At 40.7% G+C, this 21920-nt stretch overlaps 2 protein-coding genes across 4 annotated transcripts in view; one reads left to right on the forward strand and one right to left on the reverse strand.

Moving 5' to 3' along the window:
* Positions 1-15071, forward strand: part of mafb (v-maf avian musculoaponeurotic fibrosarcoma oncogene homolog b (paralog b)) — a 62707-nt gene extending 47636 nt beyond the window's left edge. For both annotated transcript variants that reach the window (XR_006248029.1, XM_043227628.1), the window contains exon 3: positions 14738-15071. The gene's annotated coding sequence lies outside the window, so the exon portion shown is untranslated. The remainder of the gene's footprint in view (positions 1-14737) is intronic.
* Positions 15072-15221: 150 nt separating this feature from the next.
* Positions 15222-21920, reverse strand: part of wwox (WW domain containing oxidoreductase) — a 175578-nt gene continuing 168879 nt past the window's right edge. For both annotated transcript variants that reach the window (XM_043227631.1, XM_043227630.1), the window contains one exon: positions 15222-16009. In XM_043227631.1, coding sequence (XP_043083566.1) covers positions 15818-16009 — 192 coding nt within the window. In that variant the 3' untranslated portion in view covers positions 15222-15817. The remainder of the gene's footprint in view (positions 16010-21920) is intronic.

The following is a 21920-nucleotide window of genomic DNA, read 5'->3' on the forward strand; positions in this document are numbered from 1 at the left end:
GTCTCCGGCTGCCAGTCAGCAGGTCTGGGCAGTCCTGGGAACGCTGACCTCTCAGCGTCTCTTTCTCTCTTCCTGGTTCAATCAATCTGCTGAAATCAAACCCATCAGGTCACCTTTATCATTCGGGGCATGTGTGTGAGAGCAGGATGAAACCCAATCCGCCACCATGAAACGCTCGCCTATATTTAGTTCATCCATACGTTAACACATTTGCAAAAAAAATATGCAGAGTTTCCACGGCATGAGATTTTGCTGACGTGCCGTCAGTCAGAAGTCGATATCAATGTTAGCTTCCGTATCGAGTCGTTAAAAAAAACCTGCCCTTCGTAAAACACAGCTTATAACTCAAAGGAGAGAGCAAAATTATATAGAGTGCATTACCGCGAAGCATTTCACGAGTCCATCAATAATTTGACTACACAAACGTCCTCTGCGTTTTTCAACTCATAGATGTTGGAAAGCTGATCATCATACACAGAAATTTGTAAATATGCACCACTCTTCAAACGTTTGGGGTCAGTTATTTTAATAAATAGCAAGGGTGCGTTCCGTTGATTGAAAGCGACAGCAAAGACGTTTCATCCATTTCAAATAAATACATTTGTTTTGAACTTTTTTTATTCGTCGAGAAGTAAAATGTATTAGAGTTTCCCCCAAATATTTGATATTTCACTGCATTTTTGATCAAAGAAATAACGTTTTAGTGAGACAGAAGTTTATTAATATATAAAGTATTAATAACATTATTTTTTTTTATAAAACATTTCTAAATAATAAAAAAAAATTAAATTTTTTTAATATTTATTTTATTTTATCCTGTGTAAAAAAAAAAAAAAAAAAAACCTGTTACCCAGTGTTTTGCCAGCGCTTACATTGCTCCGAGGCCAAGAAGTGAATTGCTCAACCCATTTTTTTTTTTTTTAATCTCAAAATGCAGAACACAGAACATAAAAGCAGTATTTTAAGGTAAAAGCGAGGTTGCTTAAATCAAACGCCATAAATGCAAAGCCAAGCACCGTGGAGGGCCTGAGATGTGAGCATATGAAACACATCTCTCCGCTTTCCAAAGATCCTGAACCCGGTCCAGCGTTTTAAGAGCACGGTGGCCGGCCAATATTCATTTTAGCCAGCTACCGCACATTAGCAAATTCATCTGAGAAATATATTACAGATCCAAGAGTAATGATGATGACTAATCTATAACATCATAAATCCAGCATTGTCAACCTGTCCCTCTTTCATAAGGGTGATTAAATTATTGTTGTGTCGAGGTGAAGTAATTTATTAAAAAGTGCCATTATGTTTATTTACAAGCCAAGTGCTGGTCTTATGCCAGTAATACCATTAACTGCACTGCTGAGACCCATTATGCAATAAAATACACAATAGTAATTGTAAGATAACAAAGGCAGGGATTTTTTTTTCTTCTCTATTTTTCCAGATGATTATGATGTTTGCAAGTGTTATTACGTTCTTTCGAAGCGCTATAAATCCCAAAGCCGCGTAAATCACCGGGACCTGCTGAGCGCGGGACCTTTCCCGCAGAGTCCTGCACTTTTATATGTATAGCGTTCATCCGTTTTCTTCTCGGGAGGGGAATCGAAGACGCTCGGAAATCAAAACCCCGAGCGTCGACTTCCGTCGGCCTCATCCGTGTAATGAAGTTCAGTATATTTTGGGATTTATTTGACTAGACCTCCGTGACGAGTGTATCGTTCGTGCGAATTTTGCAGCTCGTAGAATACGTACGATTTGGTCTGGCTCTTTCCTATTGGTCCGTTAAATACTATATTGTATTTGAACCATACTACAGTAACGTGCTTGAATTAATTTGTTGCGTTAAGTCTAAAGTCGCTATGGTAATACAAACAAATCACTTTACCCAATACCGTACTAGTTTTCTACAACTATAATGTACGTTATACTACAATACACTACCGTATTAAAAACTCCAATATACTACGGTATCGGTTTATCAGTTCATTGTAGTTAAAGGGTTTGTTCAGGCCGTGTCGTTCCAAACACGTACGACCATTGTATCTTTGCGCTAAAAAAACAAAAAACTAAGACAAAAACTAAGAATAAACGAGTCGGTTGTTATATTAGTTTTCGTTTGCGCAAAAAAAAGGTATTTTCGTAGCGCGGCGAAGTTGAAGACACGGTCGCCCATGTTTGGACTTCCGTCGCCCTGAGCCTCTGATGTCACATCCTGTTTTACCGATTCATTTACTTCGTTTGTTGTATCGCTGTCTATTGAGGGCAGATCGCTCTCAGGTTTAATCAAAAATAGCTTAATTTATGTTACGAAGACGAAATTCTATTCTATTCGAATTTTAATTTTGAGGTGAACTAACCATTTAATTCTACGGTATGCCGTACCAATATATTACAGCATAATACACTCTAGTATGGTACAAAAACGCTAGTATTTAGTATAAATTGCTAAATTGGAAAAGGGTCCATATCAGTTCCTTATGGGTTCCTCCAGCATCTGAGCACCTAAAAGACGCAAAAGTGCACTTTTTAAAAAATGACCGCTTTTGTGCGTCTCTTTATTTATTTGTTTTCCTGAGCTAAAAGTTCAGGAAGAGTCCGGGTAGCATGCGGGCGGACGTCCCTGCGCGTGCCGTCGTCGCCAGATGTCAATGCAACGCAAACAGGACAACACTAAAAACGTTGCGCGGCTTAGCAATAGCGCTGGCTCCGATCGCACTGCACTCTGTTTGATGTGATAATTAAAAACGAAAGGCAAATATTGATGGAGAGATTAGCTGGAGTCATATTTGCCCAGGGATTACGGGGAATTAGATTATCTCATGTAGAAGATCTCCCGATCGCAATCGCTCCCCGCCTACGACAAACCCACCGCTGCGGTTAATGATTTTTTTTTTTTTTTTTTTGTTGTATTATACACTTGCTTATTTCATGCTTTTATTTCCACACCCTGAGTTCAAACATGCATTGTTGTTTTTTTTTTGGTTTGGTTCGTTTTTTTCTGTCGTCAGGCTATATGTGAAAATCTGCCGTCACAGTTCAGCGTTTTAAACAAACAGCTCGTAAACAAACACTGAATATTTACGCTTTTGTTCGTCATTTTTGCAAACGGATGAAAACAGTCACCCTTCGCAAGGTGAGCGCTAACATGTGATGCGACGCTAGCGCAGCTGCGGTGTTAAATATGCAATGTGCACATTTGAGAAAAATGCAGTATATCTCTTACTCAGTGAAATACTGTATCCCACAATGCAACGCGCTTGATTTGACCTTCCATTTCCAATGTGATGAATGAACTGGAAGCAAATTGACTTTTTTTTTTTTTTTTTTTTTTTTTTTTTTTCACATTTCCAGGCTTTTTAGAAGCCAAAGTTGTCATAATTCGGTGAACGTTTTATTTTATTTATTTTTTTTAATTAGAAAATTAAGAAATATTAAAGTTATAATATTAAAGTTTTATTTTATTATAATTGATACAAATTTATTTACTTAATTTCTGTAAAATAATTTACTTAATGTATTCATTATTTTTATAGTTAAACTGTACTATATAAATATATTTTAATATGCTATTTAATATATTAATTAGTATATTAAAATATACATATTTTAAATAAATTATTATAATATATTTGACTGTGTGTATAAAATAATTTTTTTTTTAAACAAAAATATACACACAGATAGGTGTGTGTGCATGTATATTGTTCAAAATACTTATTTTATACACAAAATATATACTGTTTTTTTTTTTTTAGTACGTAGAATGGTTGCATTTCAAACACAGACATGTTCTTAATGAACTGATTTAGTAATAATTTATTATTATCATTAATAGGCTATTTAAAATTCTTTTGTTTATAATGTTTTTTTTTTTTTTTTTTTTTTTTTAATACACATTATAGCAGTAAACAGAAAAAACAAAAATAGTAACACAATAACCATATAAGAAATAACATATTAGTATTGTTTTGTAATTTTAAGCTTTTGTCAGTATTGCTTTGTAAATTTAAACTTGCGTTTCACAAATACGGCCATGTTCTCCACGTTTTTCATATCAATCATCAATAAGTGCTCATCACCGTTACGAGGTAGATAATGCGCTCGTGTACGGCTCTAAACAGCGTCTCTCGGCGCTCTCCCGCAGCCATCGGCGAGCGGGATGTTTGTTAGCGCGATCTCGACGGATCCGGCAGCTGTTTGAGAAGGCCGATCAGACGCTTGAGCAACACGCCTGGCTCCCGCGGGCCGCCGCGTCGACATGCGAGGGTCCCTCCGAGGGATAAGGGCCCTTAAACGCCGCGTTCGCCCGGGCTGCGAGAGAGAGAGAGAGAGAGAGAGCGGAAATGCAGCTGGAACACACCATTAGGAGGAACTTGAATAAATCGAGTCATTAGGTAGCCGTTTGTGTGAGTGCCGTCACCACCTGACAGTCGTCGCGTTTCTCCGCTCGTCTCCCGTACACGAAGTCGAGCAGATTGGCTCGTTTGCATTCGGCGGTGCAGCAGACGCTCGGAGAGACCCCCACCTTTCTCTCTCTCTCTCTCTCTCTCTCTCTCTCTCTCTCTCTCTCTCTGTCCGTTCGTTCGTTCGTCCCTCCTGCGGCTCGGCAGCGCCTCGCAAACCTGTTTCCCTCCGCTCTCGCTCGCCTTCTGGAGAGACAGATTCATCTCGCCACGCCTGCCTGTCCCTCCGTCTTTCATTTTTCATTTTTTTTTTTTTTTTTTTTTTTTGCATTCATCACATATGGCTCAGAAACTCGTCAACATATGGATCCCATTGTTGGTTACCCGGGCGGCCCCACCGTTATAGACGATAGCTGATGAGTTTGTTTGAACCTTCGCGAGAGCCGTCACGGGTTTCGCGAAGAAAACGCCGTTTCCCCCGCTGCATGTTTGGAACGCAACTCGCAAAAGAGCTGACGGCGCACCGTTCGCATCTACATTAGTACACTTAGCGTAGCGCGCCGTCAACAAAATGATCATACGGCTTATTAATGCGCCGTGTTTTGGATGAATTATATATCAAAAGCCGGAGGAAGGCGGCGGTGTGGAGATGGCCGGAGAGGGTCCGGATGTGCGCTGTAGGTGGATGCATCATTCATGGACTTCGTTAGGGATGCGGGGCACGCTTAACGAAGTATACGCGAAATCAGAATCCACCCTGTTCGCGTTATTTGTTTGACGCCCCGAAACAAACTTGAATCGCGCGCAGTCTAAAAACTTTTCTTGTTGGCTGAAGACGTCGCCCTCCTCCCTCCGACCACCTGTCGCGTAGAGAGACGTCCAATCAAATCCCAGCGGGTCGAGTCGAGTCCCGCGAATGAAATACGGCTGCGAGCGATGTTTCGGGGCGACTTCAACAACAAATCCGAACAAAACTCCTAGATTTTATTCACTACTCGATTGATTGGTCGGCTTTCTTTTTCGATCAATACCGGTTACAGTGTGCTTATAGTATAAGAAATACGACACGAGTTTTGATCATACAGATAATAAGGTTTAATAGGGTCTACTTTTGTGTATAGTCATAATGAAACCAATCATTTTATAAACGTTACACTGTTGTACAGTATAATATAAAAATGCTATTTGTTGTTACATGATATAATATTTAGTATGCAGTATAGTATTCCATTTATAAACACAATCAAGTTCTCCGTTTTTGACTACTATTGTTATATTTATTAATGATCATAAATATTTATCAGTTCAAGTTTATTTGTGTAGTGAATACATCAGGTATTGAATGTAAAAAGGGTTGAACAGCACAGTTTTTGCAAAAATATTTTGATTGAGGCATGGTTTATTATACATCTATATAGCTGTAATTACAATCTAATTTATAATACAGATAGTAACTGTTTATAGAAACTACCTTTCAGGTTTGACATTGCGACTTTGCGTGATGACTTTTTTGTTGCAAAAATTGTTTTTGTCAATACGTTGTGTATATATACACGTTTGTGTGTACTCATAATAAATATACATAGCACACAAACATATATTATATAAACAAAAGCTTTTATTTTGGATGCAATTACTAGTTTGACTCTGCTGTGGAGTGATTGCAGGAAAGCGTCCTGTCACAGCTGCTTTAGTTTTCTATTAGACGCTGGAAAGTGCTGCTGTCTCTGAAGCTAATTCTTTAGTTTGGTTCTTGTTAAGTCTTGTTTGGGTTGTTTTCTTTAGTTAAGGGCTCCCGCTGAGGGCCTTCAGCACTTCAAAGGCCAGTTTGCTGAGCACGGCGTTCGCCTCAGGACCGAACGCAAACACGCAGAGTGTTTAACGCTCTCAGACTTATTAACAGACATCGTTAAATAACACGGTTTAGTAACAGACTAAGACTCGCGCGGCTAATTACCGCATCGCGCCGCATTCGTCTAGTTTTAACAAGCCAACAAAGGGTTGGTTCATCTCAAAACGGAAATTCTCTCATTTATTTTCTCACTCACGTTGTGCGAAAACCTTTCTGAAGCGGAACTCCAAAAGGAGATATTTAGCAGGATGTTCACGCCGCTCTTTTCCACACAATGAAAATGAACGGGGACTCAGGCTGTCAGGATACAAAGATGACGAAAAAATGCATTAAATTATGATAAACGTAGATTATATAAGACATGGGCAAGTGTTCAAAGTCTTGAAGTGATCGAATCGTTGTTCACAGGAAATTAGTTTCTCCACAAAATTGTTACTTTTTCCTTTTTTACGAAAACATTTTTAGTTCATTTTTTCTTAATTTTTATTTATTTTCGTAACCTTAAGATGCTGTATGGCTTTGAAATATAATATGTATTCGTTTGTTTGAAGTTTCAGACTTTCAGTCCCCATTCACTTTAATTGTATGGGAAATAGCTTGAGTGTAGTCTAAAAAAATAAATAAATTATACAAGTTTGGAACAACGATTACAAAAATATTAATAGTTTTGTCCAAAAATGTAGAAAAAGACAACAGACTTCCAATATAAATTTGGTATCTACAATTTAATTTCAAAATCAAATTTAAAAAAGAGGTTCATTTTCATAAGATGGGGACTAATTCCCCTAAAAAGAAAGATCCGGTCTCTGTTTGCTCACCTGCATGTGAACTATTCCGTTAAATGGCTGCATATCTATGCGCTGGTGACAAATCTATTTATGTAATACTTTTGATAGATATTGATTGAACCACTGCAGAAACTTAGAAAGAGAGAAAAATGAGCTTGAAGAGCGAACATGGCGGCAGGAGGAGCTCCGAACACGAGATCTAATGACAGAGAGAGAGAGAAAGAAAGAAAGAAATAAACACCACTTCCACTGCCAATTTAAAGAGCTCATATTCTACACTTTTATAGCATTTTATTATTTCCCTAAAGTCCACTTACAAAGTTATTCAAGGTTTCTTGCACAAAGTCTCTTAATTTAATTTAGCGTAAATATTTTCTGCCCCCTCTCTTACTCCGTTTATACCGTCCAACTTTACAGTTCATCATGATTTAATAGATGCTTTCTATTTTTTTTTATGCATCATTTCTAGAGGCTGGCAAATGTATATTTATACAATGTGTAAAACTGCCCTATGTTTCAGAATATATAATTTTTTTTAGGACTTGTCCAGGTCTAGAAAAGGTGGTTTTTAGGTGTGTGTGTGTGTGTGTGTGTGTGCACGTGCGCTCCTGTTCATACTGTTCAGATTGGGTTGTTCTTAGAGGTGTGTGTGTGTGTGTGTGTGCGCGCGCTCCATATTTAATGTGCAGCAGATCAAATGAAAAAGTTGAAATAAAATTGTAAGGAGTAAAAGGTACAGTTTTTTTTCTTCAGAAATGTAATCAAGTAAAAGTACAAGTATGAACTTCAAAAGTAAAATGCCTCCGAAATAAAACTTGTATTACGGCCTTGGTTGTTCTTAGGTGTGTGTGTGTGTGTGAGTGCTCCCAATCATACTGTTCAGTCTTGGTTGTTCTCAGGTGTGTGTGTGTGTGTGTGTGTTTGAGAGAGAGAGAGAGTGTGCTCCCGTTCATACTGTTTAGATTTGGTTGTTCTCAGGTGTGTTTTTGAGTGCTCCCGTTCATACTGTTCAGTCTTGGTTGTTCTCAGGTGTGTGTGTGTGTGTGTGTGTGTGTGTGAGTGACCTTGGAGTGGCGGCAGTGCTTAAACAGTGTGTCAGCGAGTGTGTTGAAGCGTGTCTGTGCCGATTATGAATGTTTCATTACTGCCACCTCAGCCTTTAGCTGTGAGCTTTCCACTAAAGCACACTGACAAATCCTCTTTCTTCTGGCCTTTTTTCTCTCTCTCTCTCTCTCTCTCTCTCTCTCTCTCTCTCTCTCTCTCTCTCTCTCTCTCTCTCTCTCTCTCTCTCTCTCTCTCTCTCTCTCTCTCTCTCTGGCTCTCTCCAGCTCTTCTCTCTCTCTCTCTCACTCTCTCGCTCTCTCTTTCTGGTACTCTCTCTCTCTCTCTCTCTCTCTCTCTCTCTCTCGATCTTTCTCTCCTCGCCGTCCAGCTCTTTTTCTCCGGCGCTTCCCTGGTACTCTCGATTTTTCTTTCCGCAGTTTTTTCCGGCCGCTCTCTCTCTCTGATGAATCTCCAGACAGCAGGGAATAATTGTAGTCGGGGCCGAGCGCTCGTTTTTCTTTCCGTTTGAAAGGCATGACAGGTACGACTTCTCCCCTGCTCTCGCCGCCCTCCCTTTCTCTCTCCTGCACAAAGAGCGCACAAAATAAGTCAAGGTTTACAAGGTCAACTCGTCTCGCGCTAAGCAGAGCTTTTTCACCCGCGGTATTTCGACTAAAACGTCAAGAGACAGCGGAGATAAATTTGGAAAAATGTCCCGGCGCAGGCGGCCGTACTTTACTCTGATTTCTGCCGCTTGAAATTCTCCTCTGAATGAATAAGAGAGCTTGTTATCTTATTGTCTTATAATAGCAGGCGAGCGCTCGCGCACTTCATCATGCGCTGCCCTGTTGAGTGCGTAAAAGTATGTCACACACACACACACACACACACACACACAGACACAGATGAAGGGAAAAGAGGGGCACGGCAGATTAGTATCTTCTTTCTGGGGTGTGTTGAAACTCTCCTCGCGTTCTGTAACGTTTCTTTGACGACAGGAACCACTTGCGCAAGACCTTAGGTATAAATTCAGTTAAGATCTCTCAAAGGCCCAGTAAAATTGATTATAGACAATCTAGTCATTTATATTACCAAAGTTTTTGCTCTATATATATATATATGACTGAATCATGTGTGTATAAAAACATACACACACATTTTATGTATATATTTATTTTTATATAAACATGTTTTTGTACATAATAAATATACACTGTACATACGTGTAAAATAAAAACTTATTTTTAATCATTTGACAGAGCAAATTGACCTTTGACCTTTTTGTTTGCTTGTTTTAAGCAGGCGTATTAGTAAAAAGTTCTCTTTAAAAAATACACTTATTAAAAATGGTGTACAAAATTAACACACAAAGAGAAACTTAAACATTCTGCTAATGTTGCTCTTCTCTAAATCAGTGGCTGTCAAGTTCTGATAAACCACTATGAAATGAATCCATATGACTTATATTAAAACTTGGTGTGAGGAAGACTTTTACTATTTTTTTTTACTACTACTATTTTCTAAACCAATTTTTTTGGTCATTTTTGGAGCTTCAGCGTTCCTTTTCACTGCATGTAAAAGAGCAGCGGGAACATTCTCCAAAGCATCTTTTGAAACAATAAATCGCTGCTTTCTAGGTGAGCTTCGTTTCAGGAGCAAGCCGTTCTTGCCGGACTGAACATAGCAAGCTGTTTTCATGATTTCAGATCCCGCCCGCAAACTTGGCAAAAATAGATTTACTTACTAAACAGAATATAAATGTGTCTCCTATAAACAGCGTCTACCTCTAAAGAAATGTATTATCTAGTCATAAACTTCCCTCGCAGTCAGCTACTGGATTTCATAAAACTAACATTGACTTTATAACGGCTCTTAATAAATATTGACCTACATTTTAATCACATGCTAATCTGGAGCGCTGGAGAGGTGACAGTTTATGGATGGCCGTGGATCATAAATTTTCCAGGTCGCATCTCTCTATCGAGTGTATCTGTTCCTCCGAGAGCCGTACGATTGATCATATTCATTAAAAAATATCTACACACTTTGGCATTTCACAGCCCACTAAGCCTGTGCAAGTTTAAGAATAAGATGTAATTACTCTCCTGCAGCCAATATTCATTTCAACGGAATAATAAACTACTTGGATTAAAAGATTACTGCGCTTGCTTTTGTTTTAAACAAGCTACGGTGTGTGTGTGCGTGTGTGTGTGCGCGCATCGAAACATTTTCCATGTAAAACTTGAATAATAATGCAATTAATTACGGTACAAATGGCTCTGAATTTGGCATTAAAAAGTTTGAAAAACCCCACCATCGACAATTTTTCCTGTTCGTTTTGCATAAATAGGTTACTGTAATTGTTTCCGAAACCCTGAAATCATATTCTTTTGATATTTTTAGCAGCGTATTCAACCAATAAGTGCTTCTCCAGCCAGCTGTCTCAAAGCTCTCCCGCGCTATTAAAATCGTGTTTCACCGCAACCCAGGCGTTTCCACAAACCTGCATCCATGCCACCGCTGAGCATTGTTTAAAGCCATGGGGTATTGTGGAATAGAATGAGGTCGACCAATCTTTTCAAAACTAATTATAATGTTTAAAAACCTAAACACCAGAAGCAATATTGGGCCAATAAAATGGAATTAAAAGCTCATTTCTGCGGGGTAATTGCACCACGCGGCGCTGATATTAAACACCTGGCATGTGGCACAGCTCCACAGATGCGCCGCCCGTCCTGGAGCGGGAACCGGACGCGTCCGAATCCGAGCCAACGGGTCAGAGAGCAGGCACGCAGCGGCGGACCATCAGCTGCAATGATGGCTTTGTTACAGGACATGATGTCATACCGCCTCTCTTCCCCTGTTTAAACAGGCAGAGGGAGCGGGAGAGTGATACAGATTGAGTGTGTCGTTGTAAATGGGGGTAGATTAAGAGGATATATTGTGAGTGTTCAGGGAAAGGCTTTTGGTTACAGCCAGGGCTGTACATACAGGAAGTGATGCAGACGTATACCGGGGGTCAATGGGAGATCCGTTTACCTCTGAAAGTCACCTTTTGTCTCGTCCTGGACAGGGCCGTATAATGCTTATCAGCGTATCAGTAACTCTGGAGTTCTTTAGATTACAGTTTACCTCGGAAATCCGGGCGCATTCGCGTTCTTGCTGCTTAGACGCTACGCACCACAGCTATTTCAAGTTGGACACGAAGAGCAAAGCGGATAAGAAGGAACAGAGTTAAGATATTTTGATTTATAACATTATAGCACAGAAGTCGAACGAATTGCAATACTGCATATCCTAACTGAATTACCGTTGTCACGTTTAAAAAGAGAAATCTGTGTCAAGAAGAGGCGTATACGTTTTTGTTTCCAGGATCGAGGCCGGCGTTTAAAAAACTGCGCATTTGCCTGGCAAAAAAAAAGACATCGATTAACTATCAAATGATTCCAATACAATGATCAATAAATGCTCCGTTGAAGAAATGAGAAAAACATCCACTCATGAATCTTCCAGTGCTTCAGACACAAAGGCCTTCTTGGCAGGACATGCATGGTTATAGAAGCAGTCGAGTTCTTTTTGCACACCGTCTTTCTAGGATATGGGAAAAGAAATCTTGGATTACACAAGCTGTTTTTACTTTTTAAAGGGGTCTTCTTGATCCCTAACTTTTGGGATTGACCTCTACTTATTTGTCCGTTTACTACCTTTTCAGATTAATTCGATTAGTTCCAAAATCTACATTCCCAACCAATGACTTAGCTTAAAGGGCCACCATCACATGTTGTTTCAAACCTGTAAAAGCTTCGTTCATCTTCGATATACAATTTAAGATATTTTGGATAAAAACCGGGAGGTTTGTGACCGTCCCATTGACCGCCAAGTAAATAACACTGTATCCTCAACATCTCTGGTGCAACGTTTTGGAGAATATCTGCTCTTCTGTGTCAGCCACAACACACAGATGCATCTTCTATGTGAATTTATGCTTTGATTGGAACAAAAACAACATATTGTTGTGTTGCAGCTAAAACGGAACGCCGTACACCGTTTGCGTTCAGCGGATGCTTACCAAAATGCCATTTAAGGTGACGTGAAAGAGACAAATTGTTGAATGAATTTATTTTTGTAGAGGTTTTTTTTTTTTTTGCACAGTCATTAAATCAGATTGTCAAAATAGTCCATCTGCCATCAGTGCTTCGGTGTTCTGAAGATAAACTAAACTTTAACAGGTTTGAAATGATGTGGGGTAAATAAGTGATTAATGACAAAATGTACATTTTGGGTTGGAGTAACCCTGTAATCTAGTTGCTTATCTGGCAAATAAACTCATAACAACTGGTATTTCCAAGACATCACTGGGGCCAAACTTGGCACAACTCTGGAGGCAAAGCTTTTGTTTTGTTTTTTTGTTTTTTTATTATATGCGAATCTATGCCTTGAGGAGAGCAATATCACCAGCGTCTGTCTAGACCCAGCTGAGCATTTGCTCCTCCTGCTGGGGAGGCAGAAAAGGGTCATAAAACCCAAATGATGCAAGCCAACACGGAGCCAACAGTTTTTCTAGAAGACCTTGAGGCAGAAAGCTCAGATGCCTTGTCACCTGTGGCACACTGTCAACATCATTTAGTGCATGTTATTATTGGGTATTGTTTGTTCTGAGTGCATTTAAGACACATTTAGAAATATTTTGGGCCCTTTTTTGTAGGTCAGACGATTGTCAATCTTGGCCAAGTTGCTCTACGTGGCTAGGATAAAGTTGAAATTCTCCCAAAACTCCCTATTGTAACCTAAATAGGACATAGATAGTCAAGGGGTTGGTAAGAGATGGAAATAAATGCAAAATGTAGCGCAGATCTACCGCTCCTACTGGATATATGGATCCTGTATGGAGCTCTGAATGGACTTCTTCCTTACGGTAGGGATAAACCGCACCTTTATGTCTTTGAAATGTGCTTCAGCGCTAAGTACTAAACATAACACCAGACCTCGTGAATGTGTCCTACAAGAATCCCTCTAGTTCCAGTGCACCCCCGGTTAAGACCTTGCAGAGCTATACCCTTGTTGAGACTGGAAACTGGAAGCTTTCCTATCTATGTTCAGCCATTTGCAAACAATACAGTATGTGACACCTGGCTGGCCCAGAAACACTACATCTGTGTTCCCACTTTATCTCCCGTTATCCAGGATCGGGGCGGTCCCACCGGTTCCCACACATACACAAATGGTTTAGTGCCACTTCAGGTTTACATGCCTCACATCATTAGCTATCCTCCCTCAATCTCAGACAAATAACAACCAGTCTCTCCTCTACCTCCCCCCCTCCAAACTCTCTATCTCTCCCTCCATCAGGGGCCCATTCATTACACTGTGACACTTTTACTGCCTCTACCTCTCCCAGACCTCTCTACCTCTCTGGAGAGAACGGATAGAACAAGAAAGAGAGCGCGAATGGGGAAGAGACTGAGTGGAACCAGAAATAGAGTGCCGCCCCACCTCCAATCCCACACACGCTCAACTCGAAAATACAGAAGGAAGAGCTTGTTTGTTTATGAGTGCCATAGTTTCAGTCTTATCCCTTGGATGTACAAGGAGCACCTCGTCCATCTTTTGGTATCGTGCCCCAATCCATGTGTGCAATTCTGGCATTGCGTCATGGTCTCTTTATACAGTGTGTGTGTGTGTGTGTGGGAGCAAATACAGATAGGCCACCTGCACTGAGAAGGGTACATCGTCTACATGTACATTACGCAACCCTGTTTGTGCAGGAGAGTATGTACTCTGAGCATTACACAACCGGTTCTTCGAATCGCATGCTGGGTTGCACTTTTCTCACGGGTTGGGAACAGATCAAGCTCATATTTTGTAGATATACTGACACACTAAACCAGATGTGTATTGCATTCGCGTCCGATTTTCAGGCGAGTTGCTTTTATTCTCATCTGCCGGTTCAGGTTATCGATTCCATTGGCCGCACAAGCGTGAAAGGGCGGGACGGTACTCCTTTATGATTGGTTGCTTGATGTGTCAATTACTCTGTTGGAGCGAGTAATGCGTGTGACAGGCCGTTTGTTTATGGAGTTGTTCCGGGTCATGGTCAAAGCCTCGCTAAACACACAAGGCGAGGAAGGGTTCAGCCCATGTCACTCCTGGGAAACTCGCTCACCCCTGACGCACAAGGAGACTTTCTTTGTTGAAATCTCAAGAGAAGTGCTTGAAATATAAAAGGCTCTTCTTAATTTAGTTATTCCAGCGTGCGCATTTGTTCACCACTTACAATAATAAATCTTAAGTGGTGCATGCAACATTTTGTACTGTATGCTGAGCATGCATCATTTATTAGTAGCGACGAACATTTTTTTTAACCAGTTCCTTTCAGCAATTTTGTTGAATAAATTCACATTAACTCAACTTTCAAGGTAGTAGCTGTGAGGTCGATTTGATGCTATCGAGCTAATGTGATATAGTACAATATTTATTGTTTTTAACGAGTCAAATTCAATACTCGACTCGGGAATTCAACTTCCCAAATGTCTTTTTTTTTTTTTTTCCTTTTTCAAACTGAATTTGTGTTAGAAGCTAAAATATTCAATCTCACCATGTACCACGAATAAATGGTTTAAAATATTAAATATGATCTCTTCTTCTCTTTACAGACAGTGTAACACTGGAATGCTTCTGGCTTAGGGTGACCCACGGCTCCAAGACTGCCACAAAGCACAACCTCTCCAAAATCCACCCCTGATGAAGACAATGACGACAAGGAGGAAGATGGAGGAATGAGAGAAATCGGAAACCCTTTATCAACCTGAGTGCCATTCCTCAGCCTTACCCTACAATCCCCTTCTACTGACTCGACCCTGATTTTACAGTCAGACGTCTCGCCAACAATGAAAAACAAATTAGGAAAGCCTCGAAACATCCCTGCATGCTTGATGATGCAGTCCAGACAATAAAAGGAATTCGAAACGGAACTTCCTCCAGATATTTCCAGACCACGTGGACTCTCTCTGCCACTGACGGCCCTCCGGTTCTCGTACCAGATGCTGTTTTATTGTACTTCACATTAGCCCAGCGTTTTATAAAAGGTGGTTGGGAGGCTCTAGCCAGATGGGGTAAAGAAAGACAACAGCATTCAAATTCTTTCCGAACAGCATCTTGTGTATATTGTGTACAGGATACGAATACAGGCTTATTCTTAGCAATGTGAAGACACCACTTTTGTAAATAGCTCACAAATTGTACATTTCCTGCATTATGTCTTTGTAGGTTACGCCGTTACATTATTCAACATTTTTATCTGTACAGACGTAAAGGTTGACATTGATCTCAGAGTATTTGTATTCCATAAACATCCATTTAAACCATATAGACCCCCTCTAAAGACAACTCAAATGTTATTGCTTGTTAAGGAGACATTTATAGAGTGATCTAGACCTAGTTAAACCCTAATGCCAGATTGAGTGACTACGCCTTCGAGAACGAGAGAAACACAATTGAATTGCATCTCTCGCTGTCTCTCTGCATCTCTTTATCTGCTGTAGAAGTCCCAGCCCGTGTGGTTCTAGTTTCCGATCTCCCAGATAACTTCCAAGCTTGATTGCCAACGTCCTTGTACAGTTTAGAATTGCATCTTCTCATCTTTTTTGCCCCTTCAAACAGTGATTATCTTATGCCTGAATCCTCTACGTAGATGTGACGTTCATGTAGGTGACCCAGCGGGTGTGGGGGGGGTCCTAGAGCACCTGAGGGGGGGTGGATCTCTCATGGATGAGCCTCTCGCTGAGTTCCCACAGGCTGAGGGCGGCAGTGGGGTCTTGGGCCTGTGGAGAGGGCAAGCAGCGGAAGCAGTTGTTGAAGTACATCCCTCCGATACCCTCCAGCTCTGGAGCCACGGCGCAGTAGACTGTAGTGGCCGCTCCCTGTTGCTGTGGAGACACAAATGAAAATATCAGAATAAACTGAAGCAACGTGAGTAAAAACACTGTTTTTCTTGTATGGAGCCTGAAGAACTGGGCGACGCTCTTCAAAGGGTCGAGGCAATACCAAAGACACCTCTAACCATCTGAGACTAGCTCCCCAAAAAAAAACTGATCTTGAGATGGAGGGGGGGGGTGCTTCACAGACTGTCAGAAGACACCATGGGATAGACTGTGAACTTGTTTAAATGGAGTTCCTGTTGTACTTGTACATCGGACATATGGCTGTCAACAATCTGCATGCTGTCATATAGGTACCTGCCAAATACTAGTCTAGGAACTACCGAGATGAGCTGGTTTATGGTGGAAGTGTTCAATTCTGGCAAGTTCTATAAAAGCTTTTAAGGCGGCTGTCTGAATGCTGTATCTTCTCTAGGGTTCAACGGTTAGCAGAAAAACCAAGCTACAACAATAGCAATGACATGCACTTGCCGTTACCTCCTCTATAAGTAGGAAAAACAGGATATAATATCTCAGAAACTGGAACTGAGAAGCACTCAATTGGCAGGTTTATTGTATATCTCCTGTACGCCTGCCAAGAAACACAGACAATGATCAACACACACACAAACAGTATAGTTGTAGATACTGTACATAGCAGAAAGGAAGCGCTTTGGGGAAGTCTTGTAAAGACGACTGTGGGGCAGCCTGCCAAAACTGTCCATTCATCTCATGTCAAAAGGATTTCTGGATGTCACAGAGTCAATGGGGACTTTCTGTCATTGCTGGAGAAGGCATCTACATGTACACACACACACACACACAAATTTAAATAAGGGATCCAGCACAAAGATATCCATAGAAGGGTACCCAAGTTAGAAACGTATACCCCAAATCTCAGTAATCCTCCGTGACGCATGCATCAACGGTCAGGCCCCGTGAAAATCTCTAAAGGGCCATTCACACCGACAGCGATTTGCAACAACAAAGCAACCATAAGTCATTTGTTTTAATAAGTGTTGTCGATTCAACGTGACAAAGACCATTGGCAAGTTCAAATTAGCTGACCAGTTGCTATTACCCCTTTAAGACGAGAATCAGTTACTGGAATTACTTTAAAATGTAAAGGTGAAGTCTAGCAGCTACGAGTGAAATTGTGAAAAACAGTCCTCTGTTCTTCCGTTGTTCGAAAATATCACACCATTGGTTGAGTCAAACATTTGAAGGAAAAAAAAAATATCTGTCATACAACTAGTCTAAGATCATAGTGGTATCAGTGTTCCGCCACGGTTCAAAGGTCAGCCTAGCAATCCAACCCCACCGCGTTAACGAAGTTCTGATGAAACGTCAAAACAGCTACAAAACACAGTCATGCTGCTTTTAGTGTTTATTTCGTTTACGCCCTCGGGTTTGATTGTTTACACAAAAACAAATAACTCTTCACGTCTTACAGATGCTTTGCACTTTTACCGCACGGCCGATTAGCGCCTAATTGTCAGGGATGGTTAGCTATCCTGGGGTTTTAACCGTCTTGGGGAAAGAGGGATGAAGATTCAGAGGAAAAGAAAAACATGTCAGACAGAATTAGAGTTGACGCGCAGTTCAAATGTTTCCAGACTCGTCTTTTATGTCCCTCCTCTCACAGAAGAAACCGTCCTGCGCTACTTCACACGCGACTCCTGCAGGAAGTTAACTTCTGTGAGACGCACATGAAATAGATGGCTGCTTTATCTTCAAATAGTGCAGGAGCGTCTCAGATCTGAAAAAAGCGCAGGGCAACGTTAAGGAGATCGTCTGGCAGGCGTTTACAGGGACGTGCACCGATGGCCAACTCTTTAAACAGACGCAAATACACACGCGCCGCAACAGTACAAAGACTTTGCCTCATTTAAGGAGCCAAATCAACAGCTGTAGCTCAAGCTGGCAAAGACTGTGACAGAACGCTTGTTAGATACACACGCACACACAAACCCGCGGGAAGAAAGCCAAGGCTGTAGTCAGAAATTCAGCGAGCGAACTTCACGCGCTCATCCCCATTTAACTCCAGTTTGTGTGTTTTTCTGTATCTGTGTGTGTCGGACCGAGCGTCTTTTGAAGTACACAGATGCTGCATGTTGCTTTGGTTAGAGCGGCAATAAACATGACATCAAAAGGATGGATCTTTCTGGAGTCTTACCTGCTTTTGCAGTGATAAGTTAATACATATTTGAAGCTGAGAATATGAAAGGATGGAAAATGTCACTCAACCCCTCTAGCGAACCCAAAGCGGTGAGTCAATATGCAAAGATGCACTTTATGGATTCACTGCTCTTGTAATTACATTTAATGTTGTCACACGCACAAAAAAAAAAAGTGTTCAAAGCAGTGTGAAATTATTTCCCTGGTTATTAAGTTGAGGTTCTAATAGGAGAATCTGCTAGACTTGAGCAAATTGCCCACAATGCCTCTTAGCTTTCGATGAGCTCATTAGGAATAACAAACGCGCTCTGGTTTAGAAACCATATAAATGGCCTGCAAGTATTGATTTTCATAATGTCCCGATATTTTACACCTTTATGCTTGCATACATGTATGCTAACCAGCCTGAGGTGCTTCAGCTCGTCTTGAAAACCTGTTTGGTTTAACTGGTTGGCCATCTGCTCTCCTGGCCTGACCAGCTGACAAGTACGTAAAACCAGAGAATCAGATTAGCCCGGCCACCGAAAACCAGCTTGGTATCTACAAACCACTTCAGGCTAGTTCAAGAAGTATCCTTCACGTGTCGTCCTTGTCTCCTTCACCTTGATTAGAATACAATGCCCACCAGCTCTAAGTTAACTCTAATGCACTCCTCACAAAGCGCACATGCTCCATTGCAGCCACCACTTGGCGCTGCTAATGCCTTCTGTAATGACGCACTGTGAAGACTAGCGTGACTGAGATTACCAGTGCTAATGGATGTGGAATGTGATTTCAGCGCTGGCTAGCGTTCTGCTGTCCCTTAGCCAAACAATGGGCTGAAATGAATCCGAACCCTCTTCCAAATGCGCTTTAGCCCACTTCCAAAGCCTGCCTAGTCTTCATAGTGGAAGGGAGAACACATGGTTAAATCCCAGCAGCCCATATTCGAGCTGTGCCAACTGAATGGGGCTAACGCAGAACTAGCAGTTAGCTTATGCGACTTTATTACAGTAATCGCCATCTGAATTACAGCTTAACTCAAGATACGCTCGGTCGTACAGTCGGCTCGATTGTTCAGTTGGGGTTTAGTACATGTGCTTTATTAGAACTTTGAACACTGAATACATTCCCATCAAGCTTTCTCAGATGCATCCTCACTAAATATAGATCAGCGATTGATCCATTGAGGCTCTAGACTGGAACACCATTTCCTTTATCCGTTAGCAGCAGGACAATAATAGCGTTTCTAACCATGAGCCTCCTGCTTTGGTGTATTTAGCTGAGGGAGATGGTGAGATTGGATTGTCAGACTGAATAAGAGAACATGGATCTTATTGCCGTTATGCTGAACCTCCTGGCACTTGACCCTGATGGCCCTTTCGGGCAGATAAGCTTTATGATAAAACGCATTAACATGCTGGACCAGGTACCGCTCACATTTATCAAGAGCTCAGCCCAGAAAACCGAGATAGCGAGAGAGCTACAGATCAGTTAAAGCAGTGGTTATCAACTGGTTTCGCTTCAGATCCCAAGATTTATCATTGGGCATTAAGTGTCGTCCCAATACACGACTAGAACCCTCCGTCGTACAAAAGTCTTTGATGTTGCTTGTTTAACTCGTGGTTTCCCAAAGATGAGGATGAGAAACGTTGCCAGCTTTTAACAAGAAAACCATAAATTTGATTGGAAAAAAAAACGCCTTTGACGCCAACGTCATCACAATTTGAACAAAAAAATAGAGCTATACCAGTTGGAGGAACCACCGAGTTAAACACAAATTGCCAAAATCGTACGATCCATTTTTGCAGCAATACTAACGACCAAACCAAAGCAAAAAGAGCAACACGTAAATATGTCCTCTTTCAAATACAATAAAGGCCGAAAATGGACATAAGAATCCATCCATTCGCTCCGAAGTCATGCAATAAGTACATTGGTCACTTTTACGTGCGTAAATAACTAATGTCTTCCTGTATCAAATGCAATTTTTAATATAAAACCTCATGCATACGGATCCAAATAAGTTGTTTTGTTTAGCAATAAATAACTGAGATGACGCCGCGTCCTAACGAGGTGGAATAAAATAAAGCAACTGCGATTTTTTTCGTGCTAGGTAGTCCCGCCCATCGTGAAATCTCATTGGTCCAAAATCCCGCTCCGCATAATTGCGTAATTGTCAAATATGCTCGTGGTGTTTGGTTAGCGTGCTTCTTTTTGATTACGCGTTATACATTCCAGAAAGATAACGACCTACAATTTCAAGCCTCTTTTTTTTTTCGTCAAACCCAGGAACAGCGCCCCCATCGCGCACTAAAATCTGACTGTATCTAGTGTACAAATTGTGATTTAATTCCTCTTTTACCATCAGTATTAAAGTCCTGTGCTGGCTAAGAGTTTATAGTTGGCAGACGTAGGTTTTTTCGCCGTTAACTAGTACTCCAGTTTCCCATTAGTGCTGCTGTCGCTCTACAACGCGAACGGACGCGATCCTTTTTCCACGTAGTTTCTCCGATGTAGAGTATCCGTCGCATAGGGCATCACGTAATAATCAGCAGAGAAAATCACTTGAAAATGCAAGTGATGACCTTACTGGGTAAGAGTAATATCCCTTTGTTTCTAGAAAGGTTGTGTTGAATTTTCTGTCATTGCTGCATGTGATAGGTTAAGAAAAATGGTGTAAATTTTCCCGTCATTGGTCTCATGTTGTTGTGAGAGATCTGTGCCCGCCTCCGCTGTCGGTTTCCTCTGTGTTGTACATACATCTGTAAATATCGAACAGCTATGCATGCTGACACTCTAGCAATTGTTTCAGGTACTTTTATAATCAAAAACGCATATGGCATGTGCTAAAAAAAAAAAAGAAGTGAATTGAGAGAAAGTTGACGTAATAAAACGATTGGTCAAATAAACATGATCTCATAAACCGATGTGAAAAATAGTGATTTTTTAAAAAATTTTTGTTTTGTTTTGTTTTAAGTTGGTATAAGCAATTATATCTTTGGCTGTCATTCCCAGTGTCTTTCCCACGTTATCCTTCCGGCATTTTTGTAAGAGGGTTGAGGCAAACACGATATCAACGTGATATTGGGGAGGGAGGAGGATCAATGTTAATTGTCTGGATTTTAAACCATGGCCCTACGTTTCTAAACAAACTTCATATGCTCACAGAATAATGATGTGTATTTTATTGGTATTTTGTTCTGTCTGTGTATCCTGGTTTTCTGACTGTAACAACCAAACGAAAGGCAAATGTCTTTTATTTCAGCACTTTTTTGTACATATCATGTATCTTGCTATATTCTATTATATGGCCATGCGGTGATTGACTTCAGCGATTTAGTTTTGCCTCAGCCCTATGCAACGACCTGTACATTTATAACCAAACCAGAGACTATTCTATGAAGGAGATCATGGATCCAACGGAGGAAGAGGGACTGTTTTTTAGGAATGTTTATTTTCAATTCATGACGACCATGATAGTTGGAGGTGTCTGATTTTTAATCTGTGCTAAAGATATTTTAAATTTAATAAATAATCATTGTAACAAGATGTGGTTTGAGTGGTTTGGTTCTTTGCCGTGATGGGGGTTTAGCGATGGACCCATTTACTCTAATCGTCAACCGCGTCATTGTGCCAAAAAAAAAACGTTAAGTCGTGCAAAATATTCTTTTACTGTGTGTAGACGTCGAAATTCTTATAATACTATTATAAAGCAGATCAAAACAAAACAATATATAGTTTGATCTCCAGAAGAGTAAAC

Source organism: Puntigrus tetrazona, chromosome 25, assembly GCF_018831695.1.
Source record: "Puntigrus tetrazona isolate hp1 chromosome 25, ASM1883169v1, whole genome shotgun sequence".
Taxonomy (NCBI): Eukaryota; Metazoa; Chordata; class Actinopteri; order Cypriniformes; family Cyprinidae; genus Puntigrus; species Puntigrus tetrazona.